The sequence below is a fragment of the Phocoena phocoena genome, chromosome 6, assembly GCF_963924675.1.
Source record: "Phocoena phocoena chromosome 6, mPhoPho1.1, whole genome shotgun sequence".
Taxonomy (NCBI): Eukaryota; Metazoa; Chordata; class Mammalia; order Artiodactyla; family Phocoenidae; genus Phocoena; species Phocoena phocoena.
The window spans coordinates 114,195,247-114,209,333 of record NC_089224.1 but is presented as its reverse complement, the minus strand read 5'-3'; the positions used below and the strand labels follow the sequence as shown (position 1 = coordinate 114,209,333).

At 67.8% G+C, this 14,087-nt stretch overlaps 1 protein-coding gene across 2 annotated transcripts in view; it reads right to left on the bottom strand.

Annotated features, from left to right (window-relative positions):
• The window catches only part of GPSM1 (G protein signaling modulator 1), a 28,801-nt gene that overhangs the window by 4,961 nt on the left and 9,753 nt on the right, over window positions 1–14,087 (bottom strand). For both annotated transcript variants that reach the window (XM_065878868.1, XM_065878867.1), the window contains exons 4-11: window positions 13,645–13,787; window positions 13,228–13,351; window positions 12,875–12,990; window positions 12,381–12,536; window positions 11,363–11,471; window positions 10,093–10,216; window positions 3,890–3,960; window positions 2,863–3,042 (exon numbers count right to left, since the gene is read on the bottom strand). In XM_065878868.1, coding sequence (XP_065734940.1) covers window positions 2,863–3,042; window positions 3,890–3,960; window positions 10,093–10,216; window positions 11,363–11,471; window positions 12,381–12,536; window positions 12,875–12,990; window positions 13,228–13,351; window positions 13,645–13,787 — 1,023 coding nt within the window. The remainder of the gene's footprint in view (window positions 1–2,862; window positions 3,043–3,889; window positions 3,961–10,092; window positions 10,217–11,362; window positions 11,472–12,380; window positions 12,537–12,874; window positions 12,991–13,227; window positions 13,352–13,644; window positions 13,788–14,087) is intronic.

Sequence of the window (14,087 nt, the reverse complement as noted above, 5' to 3'; positions counted from 1 at the left end):
CACCCGCCCCGGCCCCCCGGGGGGGCGCTCTGCAGCCTAAGTCCAGCTCCGACAGGCCATGAGCCTCCAGCCGTGTTAGGGACCCCCCCTCACGCGGACCCGCAGCCCTGTCCGCCAGCAGCCGAGTGCATTTGGGTGCTGGGCCACGTGGAGCCCAGGCAGGACGCCAAGGCCCCTGTGCCACTGCCCTGCCTGCAGTGCCTGGTGCTACCTCACCGCAGAGACCCACTGGCTCTGTTGGCTTGACGCTGAAATAGGACCCAGGGCGAGGGCCCCTCCCCGTCCCCGCCCACCTGCGCCGCGCACGCACCCACGGCACGGCACACACACCCCACAAACACTCGGAGATGGATTTCCCTGAGCACAGAGCCTGTGGGCAGTCCCAGCAGCAGGGCGAGGGGGTGAAAGCCGTCTGGGGAGCACTTTCTCTCCGAGAGCAGCCCCGGCCTCCTGCCCAGCCCGGAGAGGAGCCGGACGGGTCGGTGTCCTTTCCCACTCTGGGCCTCGATGGTCGCGTGGCCTGACACCCTTACCCCTGCAGAACCGCAGCAGCACACAGTAGCCCCCTCGGCTTCTGCCTGGCCCCAGACCAAAGCCCCTCGGCTGCAGTGCCCTCCCTGGCCTCCTGCTGCCGCCTGGGTGTCCCTTTCCTGCTCCGGGAGGTCGTGGAGTCAGCGTCAGCCCGGCCCTGGAGCCAGCAGGGGCCGACCACCCGAGGCACCTGGGTAGTCCCGGCAAGAGAGGTGAGGACAGGACGAGGACACCAGAGGCCCCTCTTAGGGCCCGCTCTGTCCTGCCCCTTCTGTAGTGGGTTCAGAGCTGCCGGCCCCTTCCATTACAGCCCTGGGGACAGACGGCCACCACCAGCAGCCTGGGACTGGCCCTCTGAGGATGCCTCCTGTCGGGTGCCTGGGTGGGCACGGGGGCTCAGCCCACCAGCGGGGTCCAGGCCTCCAGCTGGGGCCAGGCTCAGAACCCTGTCGTAGGAACTTTCTCCAAAGACACCACCATGGCCCGACACCTTGACGTGTTCTCTTTGGGGGCCGACCTGTGGGTGCCAGGAGCTGACCCTGGCCTAGGAAGCCCAGCCCTACCGTTCCTAGCTGGACGCCCTCAAGCCATTTCCTTCTACCCTGAGCCTTGGTTTCCCACTTAGGGCTGCTGTAAACGAGGCACACGTGGCAAGCCTGAGCCTTGACTGCCGTCTATTTGGCAGAAGAGGTCCCGGAACTGCAGCTACAGGGACGCGGCTGGGCCAGAGCTCCCAGACGGGACAGGCAGGGGCTCTCGCAGCGCTGGTCTCCGCCCGTGGCAGCCGCAGTGTGTCGGGGGGGCCTGGCTCACCTCCCCGGGCCCCGCCTCTGGGGCCCAAAGCTCTGAGGCCCCCAGATGGGAGGTGGGGTGTACGGCTTTGCCTCGGTCACCTCTTTGGGAAGCCTTCCAAGACAGCCCTCGTGCGGGGAGGCTGGTGTGGCTTAGGGATGCGAGAGAATCAGAAGGACAAGTCTCTCTGCACTCCCTGCTGTGGGGCGGGGCGGGGGGCGGGGCTAGGCAGCTGGGGTGCAGGCGCTGCCCCCCTGGCTCAGCCCCCGTTTCACAGCATGAACGACGACGGGGTGTGGGTATGGACGCCGCCGTCACCTAGTAAGTATGGTCTTGGGTGAAGCCGGGCGGTGGGGGCCATGAGCACAGGCCAGGCCTCTGCTCGGCCTTGGGCAGGCCTTTCCTACTCCAGAGCCCACTGTGGCTCCCCAGTGCCCTGGCAGGGCTCCTTCCCTGCCCAGACCCTCTCTGGCTGGGCCGACTCCAAGACTCCCCCTGACCTTTGGGGCCGGCCCAGCCCTGCTCCCCATGCCCGGCCCCTCAGACCACACCCAGCCACCCTCCTCCGATCCCGCAGCCCCCGCTGTGCTGGTGGCAACACCCTTGCACTGCCTGGGCCCTTGCACTGCCTGGGCTCAGGGTCAGGGAGGGGCCTGACGGGGCCTCCTGCCCCGAGCAGGGATCCCGTCCCCCTCCCCAGGCCCCTGTGCCCTCCCCCGCTCACCCCACTCCCCGGACACAGACTCTGGCCATCCTCTGGCCCATCCGGTGGGGCTGGGGTCAAATGGGGTCAGCGGAGGCTGCCCCAGGCTCACGGGAAGACGGGTGCAAAGCAGCCGTTTGGGGCTAAGAATACCCCGCACGGCACCCACGCCCCTCAAAGGCGGGGAAGGTGCTGATTAAACCCCTGGAGGGAACTCTTTTTCGACTACTTCTCGGAGGCTTGGACGCAGGTGTTCTGTGCATGGGGGGCTGGCTCCAGGCTGACCTCTGAACCTGGGCGTGGCCGGGCACATGCCCCTCTGTGCCCCCCCGTACCTCACCTGCTCCTGAGAGCCTGGAGAAGCCAGCCAGGCTCCTGGGCACCATGCGACACCTGCCAGGCAGCAAGAGACCAGGTGCGTCCCTCCATCCCCCACCTGTCCGTCTACTCGATCACTAGTCCACCCACCCCTCAGCCGTCCATCCCCACTCATCTGTCCACCAGACCCCGTCTGTCTGTCCACGTCTGTACACTGTGTCTCCAGGACAAGGCTGCTGGCTGGGCCTGAGGACCTGAGCTGCAGCCCCCAAGCTGTCCTGCAGACCCTTCCTGGGCTGCCTGTTGCCCCACCACCACCAGCACGAGGCCTCCCGTCCAGCTGATGAGTAAACCCTGTCCCTGTGCCCACCAGGTCCCAGGGGACAGCCCAGGGCCATGACCTCAGCTCCCTGGAGAGGCCTGGCCCAGCTTCCAGGTGGGCCGTGTAGAATGCTGTGCAGGATGGGCAGTGGAGCCCCTCGCGGCTCCCTGTGGGCCCCTGGGGAGAAGTCGCCTACCGTGCGAGGCACCTGCACCCGGACGTCCGCGCTGTCCAGTGGGGAGTGGCCACCCTCCCGCGGCCTCCTCTCAGCAGCGTCCGGCCCTTCCTGGTACTTCCTGCTCCTCACGGGAGCGGGGAGCAAGTCCCTGCCCGGCCCCCGCCAGTCCCCCGCGTGGTGGCTATCTCCATTCTGCTCCTGGGGAGGGGGGGAAGACCAGGCGTGGGAGGGGGCCAGGCCGCCAACGCCCCCCAGCCCAGGACCCCAAGAGGGGCTGAGCAGATGCAGTCAGCCCCGTTTCACTGACCCACACGGAGGTGCTCCGGGGCCTCGAGGAAGAGGGCGCTGCCGGCAGCCTGGGGGCAGGGAGAGGCGGGGCGGGGACCGGAGGGGCTCTGACCACCCCAAACGTCCACCTGCCCACACTAAGCGATGGGTGACCGTGGGCGGCCCTGAGCCTTGTCCCCACAGTGGGTCCCCGTGGCTGTCCACAACTGAACCCAGTGTACACTGGAGGGACTGGAGGCTCCGAGATGTCAGGCCACTGCTCCTGGGCCACACAGCACCCACCCTGGCAGGTACAGAGTGGTCCCAGGGCCCCCAAATCTGTTTGGGGTTTGTCAAGCCCCCGCTGCTCCACCCATAACAGCTCTGCTTTCCCCTGGAGAAGAGTCCAAGTGAGGAGAGAGCAGACGGGAATGGGGACCAGCCAGGACGCTGGGGGTCTACAACATGTAAGGAGCCGGGGGCCTGGGTGGCAGGACCACGGTGAGAGGCAAGGGAGCAGCCCCCGGTGCTGCAGGGTCTCCTGGGGCCCTCTCTGGGCACATGGCCCATCCAGGGTCCTGGGCCGCACGGGGCACATCTGTCGCCCCTGGCAGGGACATGACGCAGACAGGAACCCTGGCAGGTGCTGGCAGCTCAGCAAACACCGCACCAGCCTCGTTATCCCGCTGCCCACGCTCTGCTTCTAACTGTAGGCGGCTGTCGCTTGGCTGCCACCTGCCCCACGTGCCCCCGGCCGCCCGCCCTGAGCCCCACTCACCCGCTCCAGGGGGAGCCTCAGCAGGTCCCAGGTTTCCGCGCTCAGCCTCTGTGTCCTCTTGGGCCTGGCCCCTGCAAGGCAGCAGGCCCAGTCAGCCGGCACCGGCCCCGGGCCTCGAGGATCGCGAACTTCCCACCTCCCAGCCCACGTGGGGGCCAATGTGGCGTCTGCACGAGCGCCGCACCCCCGACAGGACAAGCAGGCAGGCGTCCAGGTGGGGCCGACCAAACAGGGGCTCCCGTTAGCTCAGCTCCCGAGCTCTGGGCCCGGCTCTTCCCCGCTCGCCTTTGCCTCCACCGTTCCCTCTCCTCAGATACACTTCCTGCGTCTACGCAGCCCCGGGCCTCAGCCTTGGCTCAGCTGCTCCCCACACCCTGTGCCCGCACACCCTCACCCCGCCCACACCAGGGCAGCCCAGGTCCTCGGGGTGGGGGGCGGGCTGAGTGAACTCTCCTCTGAGGGCTGGGCCTGGCGAGGCCAGGAAGCACAGTGGGCAAAGTGACCGAGGCCTCCGGCACCAGTGGACACCCTGGGGGTCGCGTCTCGGCACCACTGGCCTTGGACCGGTCACTCACCCTGCGGAGTTCAGCCCCCTCCACGCCCCCCGACGCCCCCGTCAGATGGTGCTGGCGGACACACTGCCCGCAGCGCAGGGGGACTGGAAAGCATCTCATGGCCCCTGGCGCGTCTCGGGCGCCCAGCAAGCTGCAGCCGTGGATGCAATGGTTCGCTCTCCATCCCCACCGCCAGTGCCCGCCGCCCACGGCTCCGCTCGTGAAGCTAAGCTGCTCTGTGCACGCCTGCGGGGCAGCGTGGGGAGCCGGACCCAGAGCCCGCCCTGTCTAGCCCCTTGCTGCGGCCAGGCACACACGCCACAGCAAGCGGCCTCGAGGGGTGGGCGGGGAGCCCTCCACCCGGCCCCCGACCCCAAGCCTGGCCTGGGTTCTGGGCCCACACCCGCTGCCTGGGACACGGTCCCCAGAAGGGAGCCGGCTCTGGCGCTCGGGCATTCCGACCGGCCCAAACCAAACATGCAGAGCTTCACAAGAACTAACTGGGCAGGTGGCCTGCAGCGGCTGGCGAGGGCGGCCATGCTCTCCTCCCTGTCCTGGCCCCAGGCCCTGAGCAAGCCACACGCCGTCCCCCTGCCCTCCTAAGGCCGAGAAACGTGCCAGTCCGAGGTGGGGACGCAGTGATCCTCGGAGGGGCGTCGGCGATCGCTGTCCCGGGAGCTGGGGAAGGAGTGGCCACAGCGGCCCGACCAGGTGCCAGCCGGGCAGCTCCTGGAAGCGTTCCCCCAGGACTAGGCCAGCTGACGGCCCCCTGTCCCCACTGCTTGGCTGTGGTGGTCGTGCGGGCCTGCCGCTGCCCCCTCCACCCCGAAGAAAACAGCCCCTGGCTGGCAGGCTTCTGCCAGGCCCCGAGCCAGAGGGGCGCAGCCTCGGGGCACACGGCCCACCCACAGGTGAAGGAGAGGAGCAGAGGAGGTCGGGTCGGGTTCCCCCCGCCCACCCCCAGCGGCACGAGGAAGGCAGCTCTGAGGAGGAAACGAAGGAACTGGCCCCGAACCAAAGGACTGGGGACCCCATGCCTGGCGGCCCTTACCCCACCCCACCCCCGGCCTGCAACAGCCCTGCTCCGTCTCCTGCCGCCCCAGCGAGGGGCCCCACTCGCTGCCCGACCCTGTCCACTGGGCCCCGCCCCGCCTGGCCCTCCACCATGAAAGGTCCCTCTGAGATGCAGCCCGCGCCCGGCTGTAGGGTGGGGGTGGGGGCGGGGGCGGGGGCGGGGGCGGGTCCCTCCCGGCCCCTGTGGACAGCGGGCGGAAGGCCCTCCGGGCCTGGCTAAATGCATCCTCTGTCTGGAGAGTGTGTTCCGAACCCAGCGCTTCCAGCAGCCCCTGAGCTGAGCCCGCCCTGACTGGGGGCATTCAGGCACCACTGGCTGGCTTCCTGCCCCGCCCGCCCGAGAGTCAGGCCTGGAAACTTCCCCAGGACTGCGCACCACGCCTGGCCTGTGCGGCACCCTCGTCATCCTCTGTCCCCACCAGGTGTCTCGACACACTCTGTCCCAACCCACTGGTTTCCAGCTGCCCGGCCTGGTGCCCCCGGCCTCCTACCTCATGTCCACTCCCTACTCCTGGCGGCTCCACCTTCAGAGCCAACCCAGAATCCGAGCCCCCGAGCCCCACTGCCTCCTTTGCCCCGCAGGGGCCAGAGAGATGCCCCAAGGATCTGGGTTAGATCTTCCTCTGCTGCTGGACCTGCAAGGGCCCCTCTGCTGTGAGGGTGGGGCTTACACAGGGGCCCACGGCTCCTCCCTGGCGGGATCCCTCCTGCCTCAGAGCCCTTGCACGGCTGTTCCCTCCGCTAGGACTGCGGTTCCTTCTCAGGCTCAGGGCTCCCTCCCTCCACTCCTTCAAGTCTTCACTCACATGTCACTTATAGATTATTCTGCATCCTCCCAGATTTCATGTGTCGAAGCCCCAAACCCCAATGTGATGGCACAGCAGGTGGGGCCTGGGGACATGATTAAGGTTGGCTGAGATCATGAGGGTGGGGCCCTCACAATGGGATCAGTGCCCACATGAGACCAGAGAGCTCCTTCGCTCTCTTCCCCCCACACCCCACCCACCCCATCTGTAAATCAAGAGGCCCTCACAGAACCCCGCCATGCTGGCACCCTGCTCTTGAACATCCAGCCCCCAGAACTGTGAGAAATAAATGTCCATGGTTTAAGCCACCCAGTCTGTGGAGTTTTGTTACGGGGCTCGAGCTGCCACCCGCTGCTGTATTTATGGCTACATCCTGCCCCACCCAACTTTCCTGACCAGCCCCCAAAGCACCTGTAACATGGGATTCTCTTTCCGCGCATGTATCATTTATCAGTGCTGTGGCCCTAGAGCTCGTACAGGGCTTAGCATGCGGTAGGTGCTTTAAGGATGGTGGAATGAGTAGCTAGCGTTTACCGAGTGCCTACCGTGTAAGGCCCCATGGGCAGTTTCATTCACTGTCCCCTCCGGGCCGTCGCCAGCATAAGAGGTCCTAGCCACCCTCCCAGGACTTTGGACACAGGGGCTCAAGAGAGGGTGACCACCTGGCCAAGGCCAGTGAGCCCAGAGGGGCAGAGCCAGGTCGGGACAGGGGGAGTCGGGGCTGTAGGCGTGCCTGCACAGGGCAGGTTAGTTACAGCAAGTCAGGCTCACCTGGAGAGCCCAAGAGGGTCCAGCTGAGAGTGGCTGGAGAAGAGTCAGACCTAAGGACAGATGAGGGCCCCTGTGGCCCCGTGGCCCTGACCTGTCCATCACAGGTGCCTGGCACGTGGGTGGGCTGCAGGCCACTTGCTGAATGCACAGATGGACCGTGCTATGTCTGCATCTTCAGCCCTCCTGGGGACATGAGCTGTGCCCCTGTCCCCGCCAGGTGCTCTTCCCAAGATGACCAGCGGGCCTGCTTCCCAGATGGGGAAACGGAGGCACAGCTAGGTCGCCACTTGCTCTGCCAACCAGGATGTGCGGAGCCAGGGCCAGAGCACGCAGCCTAAGCAGCCACTCAGACTTCACACCACGAACATCCCAACCTCTCAAGGCGGCTGGACGCGGTGTCCCGGGACTCCTGCTGCTCTGGACCCAGGACGCCCTGAGCAGGGCACAGGGGGTGAAGGGACTGAGGAGCAACACAAGTGGGGGGGCGGGCAGGGCAGTCCACACCCTGTAGGCAGGCAGAGGCGTCTACCAGAGGGGACGAGCAGGCAGCCCCGTGGGGCTCAGCGCCGACTCCCCCATCTTATGCGCTGACCGTGCTGCCATGTCGAGGGGGCGCAGCGGGACCTCCATCCAGCATGGGCCCCCGCCCGGTGCCCTCCTGGGGTGGGCACAGCAAGTACCCTGGGAGGACTGACCCTGACCCAGGCAGCAGTGGCAGGGAGGTGCCCCGCCCACCCAGACTCACCCTGGGACCTCTTAGCTGGGGTGGGGGCAGCGAGGGCCGCGAGGGTAACACATGGACTGAACCCAGCCAGGCTCTGGGTCCTCCAGCTGCAGGAAGTGCCAGCCACCCCCAGGCCCACGGCCCACCACAGGCCACACCTGTGATGCAAGGCCACGCCCATCACAACGGCCACGCCCACCGGCTCCCTCCCGCCCCCGCCCCAGCCCAGGGCCTCCCTCCTCCCCTGGAGATGCTCCTCCACCAGGACTGGTCAAGGGCCCTCCGGGGGCTCACTTGGCCCCCTTCGCCCCCACCCCCCGCCCCCCACTGCCAGGCTCTGGATATGCAACTCCCCCACCCCCGCACCCCAGGGACAGTTTCCGGCTTTCTGGAAACTGGGCCGGCCCAACACCCGCGCTCAGTACGCCCCTGAAAGAACGAGTGAACGAACGGATGAAGGAATGATGCAGAAAGCCCTGCCGTGGCCTGCACCACAGGCCCTGCCCGTCCGCGCTCACCCGACCGGGGGTCTCCTCCGAGCAGAGCTCTTCTCCAGGGCCGCCTAGACTCAGGGCGCTGGCCCACCTCCAGCAGCTGCATCCCAGGGCCGGGGCCCCCAGACCTGCCTCCACGGGCCTCGGGAGGCCGTCCCGGCCACTGTCCTCCCAGGAGGATGGCCTCTTCCCAGAGGCTGCTGGCGGCCCGGCGCCGGCAGCCTGGTGGGAGGAGGCTTCCTGGGGCCCTGGCTGGGAAGGGTCTGGGCCCGGGGCAGAGCAGAAGAGGCGGCGTGGGGAGGACAGAAGCCGCCTTGTTCCGGCACCCACCCTGTGCCCCCCTTTCCTCAGCTCAAAGGAGGAGGAAAACATCAGGAGAACCCGGGCCTGGGCCGTACCTCCGCGGGAGCCTTTCCAGACACCGGGCTCAGCCCTGCCCCCACCTGCCGCTGGGGTTCCCAGAGGGTGGCCTGGCAGGGCCAGGCGTGCCAGGGGCTCTGGGCGGAGCTGCCCACCCTCGGAAAACCCTGGCCGGAAGGGCAGACGCTGGCCTGCACGTGCCGGGACGGGGTGGGGGGCGAAGGGGGCCACACTCCATCCCATCCCCACTGGCTACAGCACCCCCAAAACAAGGGTGGCTGAGGGTCCCGGCAGCCCACTTCCTCCCTTCCGTCTCAGCCTCTGAGCGAGGGTGACAGGTGCACCCATCTTCCAGGACAGGCCATTATCACAAATCCACGAGCGTTACAGCACAGAACCCCGGAGACCTGACACCACAGTCGGGTGGCTTCCCAGCCTCGTCCTGGGCGGGCCTCGGGGCTTTGGAGGCTGGGGAAGGTGGGCGACCCGGGAACACAGCCATGAGGGACCTGGGGCTGGACTCTCCGAGAACTCGAGAACCACGAGTTGCGGACTGTGTGGGCTGGGAGGGAGAGGCAGCTAACCCCCTGCCCAGAGCCTGCCCCGTACCCACCGGCAGCGCGGGAGGCCAGCTCAGGGCGGCCCCTGCCCCAGCGCCCACATTTATTGATCTACTTGCTTGGCCGCGAACTTTCTGTCCTTGTGTGGGTAGCATCACCGACCTGCACAGGGCGACCAGCAGCCCGTGAATGAGGTCGTTACAGCGGCCGTGGCTGATCTGCGGGCCTCAGTTGATGAGCACCCGGCTCACGGCTCCCTCGGCCTCTGGCTGACTTGGCTTCTCCCTCCTGCCAGCAGCCCCCTCCCACTCCATCCCTACAAGAAGCCCTCCCCCAGGCCCAGCCCCCAGCCTGGAGGGGGGTCGTCAACCCCAGAGGAGTCGGGTGGCTAGGGAGGGGCAGGGAGGGGCCCCCTCCTCCTCGTGCCTGAGAAACCTGGGGGGTTCAGGGCGACCCCAGGGCCCCACTGCCCCTGAGACATGAAGGACAGGCCTGAATGCCCCTTTGCCCGAGCTGTGTCCCGCACCTTCCAATCTCAGTATCCCGACTTGCCCCCAGCACCCTGTCACTTGCCCACGCCACTGTGAGCTCTGGAGTGAGCTGGCGACGGGGCTCAGATGCTGACACCCCCCAGGGACAGGGGCTCAACACGTTATGAGGGACCCCTTCCCTTGGCTGGCAGCTCTTAAATATTCTCCTGTTTGAGGGCGGAGCCCACTGGGCCCCAGCGTGAGCCAGCACCCCCTCTACCCTGGCAGCCCTCCTGCCACCCCCCACCCCGCCCTCTCAGGCCCCTGCATCTCAGGCTGAGGTCTGAGCCCACGGGAGAGCGGCACCCCACGCCCAGCCCAGGAGCTCACCTTGGGCCTCGTAGCCGGCCAGGTCTGGCTTCTCCGCGGCTGCCGGGCTGGACAGCCGGCCCAGCGCCAGCTGCAGCTGCGCCACGTTCATGCGGGCCGTGAGCTCCCCACTGCGGTCCCCGATCTGCAGCCGGGCAGGGCCAGGTCAGTGGGCTGCGAGGCCCCCTGTGCACTCCCACGGGGCAGTCACGGCCCCGGGTCTCCAAGGGCACTAGGCCCACTGCGCCCCAGAGGTGGAGTCTGGCGGGGGTCCCGGGGGCGGGGGTAGCCTCACGTGCCCCTGACAGCCCCCCTCACACCCCAGCCCGACCGTGCCACGTGGGGCCCTCCCGTGGGCAGTCAGCCTGCACCTTTCTCAGCCCCGTGCCCACCAGGCTCCCGGCAGGGACCCTCCCTGCAGGGAGGCCACACGTTTACCCAGGAGCAAAGCCACAGGTAAGGCGGGTGGGGGGACCCCCACGTGGAGTTCCAGGGCCCCTGCCTGTGCTCAGAGGGACGCAGGGGCCGGTCCCGCCGGCGGCCCAGGCAGAGGGACTTTTTCCAAGCCAGGACCTCCCCTGACGCGAGCTCTCCTCCCCTCCACTGGGACACCTAAGGGCCTTGCCCGCCTGTGGACTTGGGGCTGTCTGTGGCAGGTCTGGGGAGCGCTGGGGTGGGAGGTGACCTGGCTCTGCCGCTGGGGCTGCTTCCCAGAGGTGGGTGGGGGCTGAGGAGGGGACCGGCCGGGAGCCGGGGAGCCGGGGCTCACCCGTGCCGACCCTGGAGTGCCCAGTCGCGGGCTGCCCTGACCCCAGCAGGAGGGTCCTGGGTGGACAGGCCCACTTCCCCAGGAAAGTGTCTGGTTGAGGGGTCCCAGGGGAAGATCCCCCGGGGCGGCCGTGCCTTTGTGCCCCTGGGCTGCCCCTGGTAGGTATTTCCACCCTGGGTGTCGGGCAGAGGGCATTCCACGGCCCAGCCTGGCACACTTCCATTGGAGACAAAAGCAGCCGGTGGTGGCTGCCCAAAGGTGACATTAACCCTCTATGGGCGGAAAACAGGTCCCCACTCCCCCGTCCCGACCCCCTGGCTACAGCAGACAAGAAGCCACCGGGTCTCAGGAGTCACGGGGTGGCTGGGCCCCTTCGCAGCAGGTGGCGACAGCCAGGGAAGGGCCTAGAGCACACGGAGGCACCGGCCCACCTGGAGGGGGCTGGGCAGCTCCAGGGATGCGGGGCTCCAACGCTGGCGAAGGCCAGGGTTGGGGGCTGAGGGGAGGGCAGGCCCGGCTCACCTCCTGGGAGATCTCCAGGTGCTTCTTGGCGAAGGTCAGGGCCTGTGCTGGGCTCCCCATGGATACGTAGGCGTTCCCCAGGCTCCAGCACGCCCGGCCCTCACCCACTCTGCCGGGGAGGGAAACTGAGTCCACGTCTGCACCCCAGGCCTGCCAGCCTGCCCACTAGTCCAGCCGTCCCAAGCCCCCAGCCTCCGGGTGGTCAGGCCCATCACGAACTGGGGATGGGTGTGGGGGGGTGCTCCGTGGGTGGTCCAGGGTCCCTGGCGTGGCCTTGCTTGCCCCCTAGTGGCCGGTGAGGCTCTCACCCCTGTGGCTCCCTGAGCGGCAGTGACCTCATTCCCTTGATCATAAATTTTTAAATGGAGCTATAAATAATGTAACATAAACTTAACCCCTGTAAAGCGCACAATTCGGTGGCTCTGCGTTCATTTACCATCTACGACCGTCGCCTCTGCCTCGTTCCAAAACGTCATCACCCCGAAGAAAAGCTGCAGGCCACTTTAAGCCGCCCAGCAGAGCAGCTTTCTAGAAGACCCCTCCTCCCCACCACCCATGAGGGGCCCTGGCCTGTGGCTCCGAACCCTCTTGCTGCCACTGCCACCCCCAGACCTGCGTGCACGGCTGTGTGTTCAGCCGTCTTCGGCCAGGCAGTCTGTCTCTCTGTAGAGGCTGCCGTTTACACGGACGTGGAGAGAGGGGGGCACGGGAGCGTTCAAGGAGGCAACGGGGCGGGCACTGGGGCACAGCCCCCCAGCCAGCTTGCGCCAAGGGTCACTGCGAGCAGCTGGCCCAGCGTCCACTGGTCTCACCGGGTCCCACTCAGTGGGCGGTGTGGCCGACTGATGGGGGGGCTGAGCCCGGGCGGGGCCGCCTTGAGCAGGGTCCCTTGGTGGTCGGTGGCAGAGCGGGGCCTCAGACCCGGGCCGGCGAGTCCAGGCCACCGCAGTCGGCTCGTTGCTCAGCCCAAGGGCCTGAAGGGGCGCGCGGGGGGCCCCCCGGCGTGGGCCGCACGCACCTGTCGGCCAGCTCCTGGGCGATGAGCAGGTGCCGTAGGTGGTACTCGGCGGCGCGTTCGTAGTCTTGTAGCAGCGTGTACGTGTTGCCCAGGCTGTAGCAGGCCTGCGCCTCCACTGCCTGGTCCTTGAGCTGCCGGGACAGCTGCAGCGTCTTCCTGTGGGGGGCGGGTGGTCACCCCAGGAAGGACGATTCCAGAACTCCCCTCCACAGGGGCTAGGGCACAGCACATGCTCCCCCAACGCCCCTTTCCAAGGGCTACGTTGGGGGCGGTGGGGAAGCAGCCCTTTGGCCCCGAGGCCTCCAGCCCCCGGACCCCACTGGGGGGTCTCTCTGGGCTCCATCGGTCGCCCTTCCAGGGTGGCACAGAACCCCCCGCACGGGCCCCGGGGAGGCTGGGAGGGCAGAGCTTGAGGTGGGCGCCTCCTTGGCCTGGCGTCCAGGCTCCCTCACCCTCCCTGGCTGGGCGGTGGGGGTGGGAGGGGTGCTGCCTACTTGTAGTACTCGGCGGCCACGTCGAAGCGCCCCAGGAAGATGTGGGCGTTCCCCAGGTTGCTATAGGCCCTCCTCTCTGCCGCCTTGTCTCCAAATTCCTTAGCAATGGCCAGGCGCTGAGGACACGGACACAAGGCCCGGGTGGTCACGGAGCAGCCCGGGATCCGACGCAGACGGCAGGTGCTGCCCCCCCCGCGCTGCCCAGCACGGCCAGCCTGATGTCCGTGTGCCCAGAGGGGCAGCCCTGGGAGCCCCGGCACCAAGCCCAGACGAAGCGAGGGGGCTGGTGGGGTGCCCCGGCCGTCTCGCTCCGACCCTATGTCAGGGCCACCCCGTCGCTGCCACCCACTTACCTCCTTGTGGAAGGTTGTGGCCTCTGTGAAGCTCCCCAGCAGGTAGTGGGTGTTGCCCAGGTTGCCATAGGCCCTGCCCTGGGCTGCCCGGTCGCCCAGCTCCTTCACCAGGGACAGGTTCCTCCTGGGGGCCGAGTCTCTCTGAGCTGTGTCCCTCCCAGCGACCCAGCCACCCAGGCTAGAAGATGCTGAGCGGGTGGCCTCCGCACAGCCCCTCCCAGGGTCGTGCCCCCAGATGAGGGTGGCTCTGCTCGGTCTGAGCTCCAAGGCTCGGGTCAGCCTCCGCCCCCGCCCCCGACTCTGGTTTTCAGGTGCAGCCTATGCCGGCCAGGCCGAGGACAGGGCGGGTGGGGGTGAGGAGGCAGCCCACCCAGGTCCCCGCGTGTGCAGAGCGCGGGGACAATCCCGCCTGCTCACTCGTAGAACTCAGAGGCCCGGCGCAGCGTCTCGCGGACGGCAGGCGGCAGGTGCCCAGGGTCCTGTGCTGCATTCCAGGACAGCTGCTTGCCCTTGGCGTGGTACACGTTGCCAATGTTGTAAAGTGCCCTCGCCTCCCCAACCTGTGGGTGACACTGAGGTTGGTGGGGGGGGGCGTCTCCAAAGCCACAGCCCCTGAGGAGCCGGCCGCTCAGGCCCTGTGCGCACAGAGCTGGTGTTCCCGTCGCCTGGTCCACATTCCCCGCTGTTCCTCGGGCCCCAAAGGCAAGGGCCTGGGGGGTGGCAGCACCAAGTCTAGACACTAAGGTAGGGGTCACGGGGAGGGAGGGACCTGTCCCCACCCCTCCCGGTCACCCCTCTCTGACACCCAAGGGTCAGGGCTCTGCCTCTGCTCAAACACCTCCGAAGGTGGCCTGGGGCGA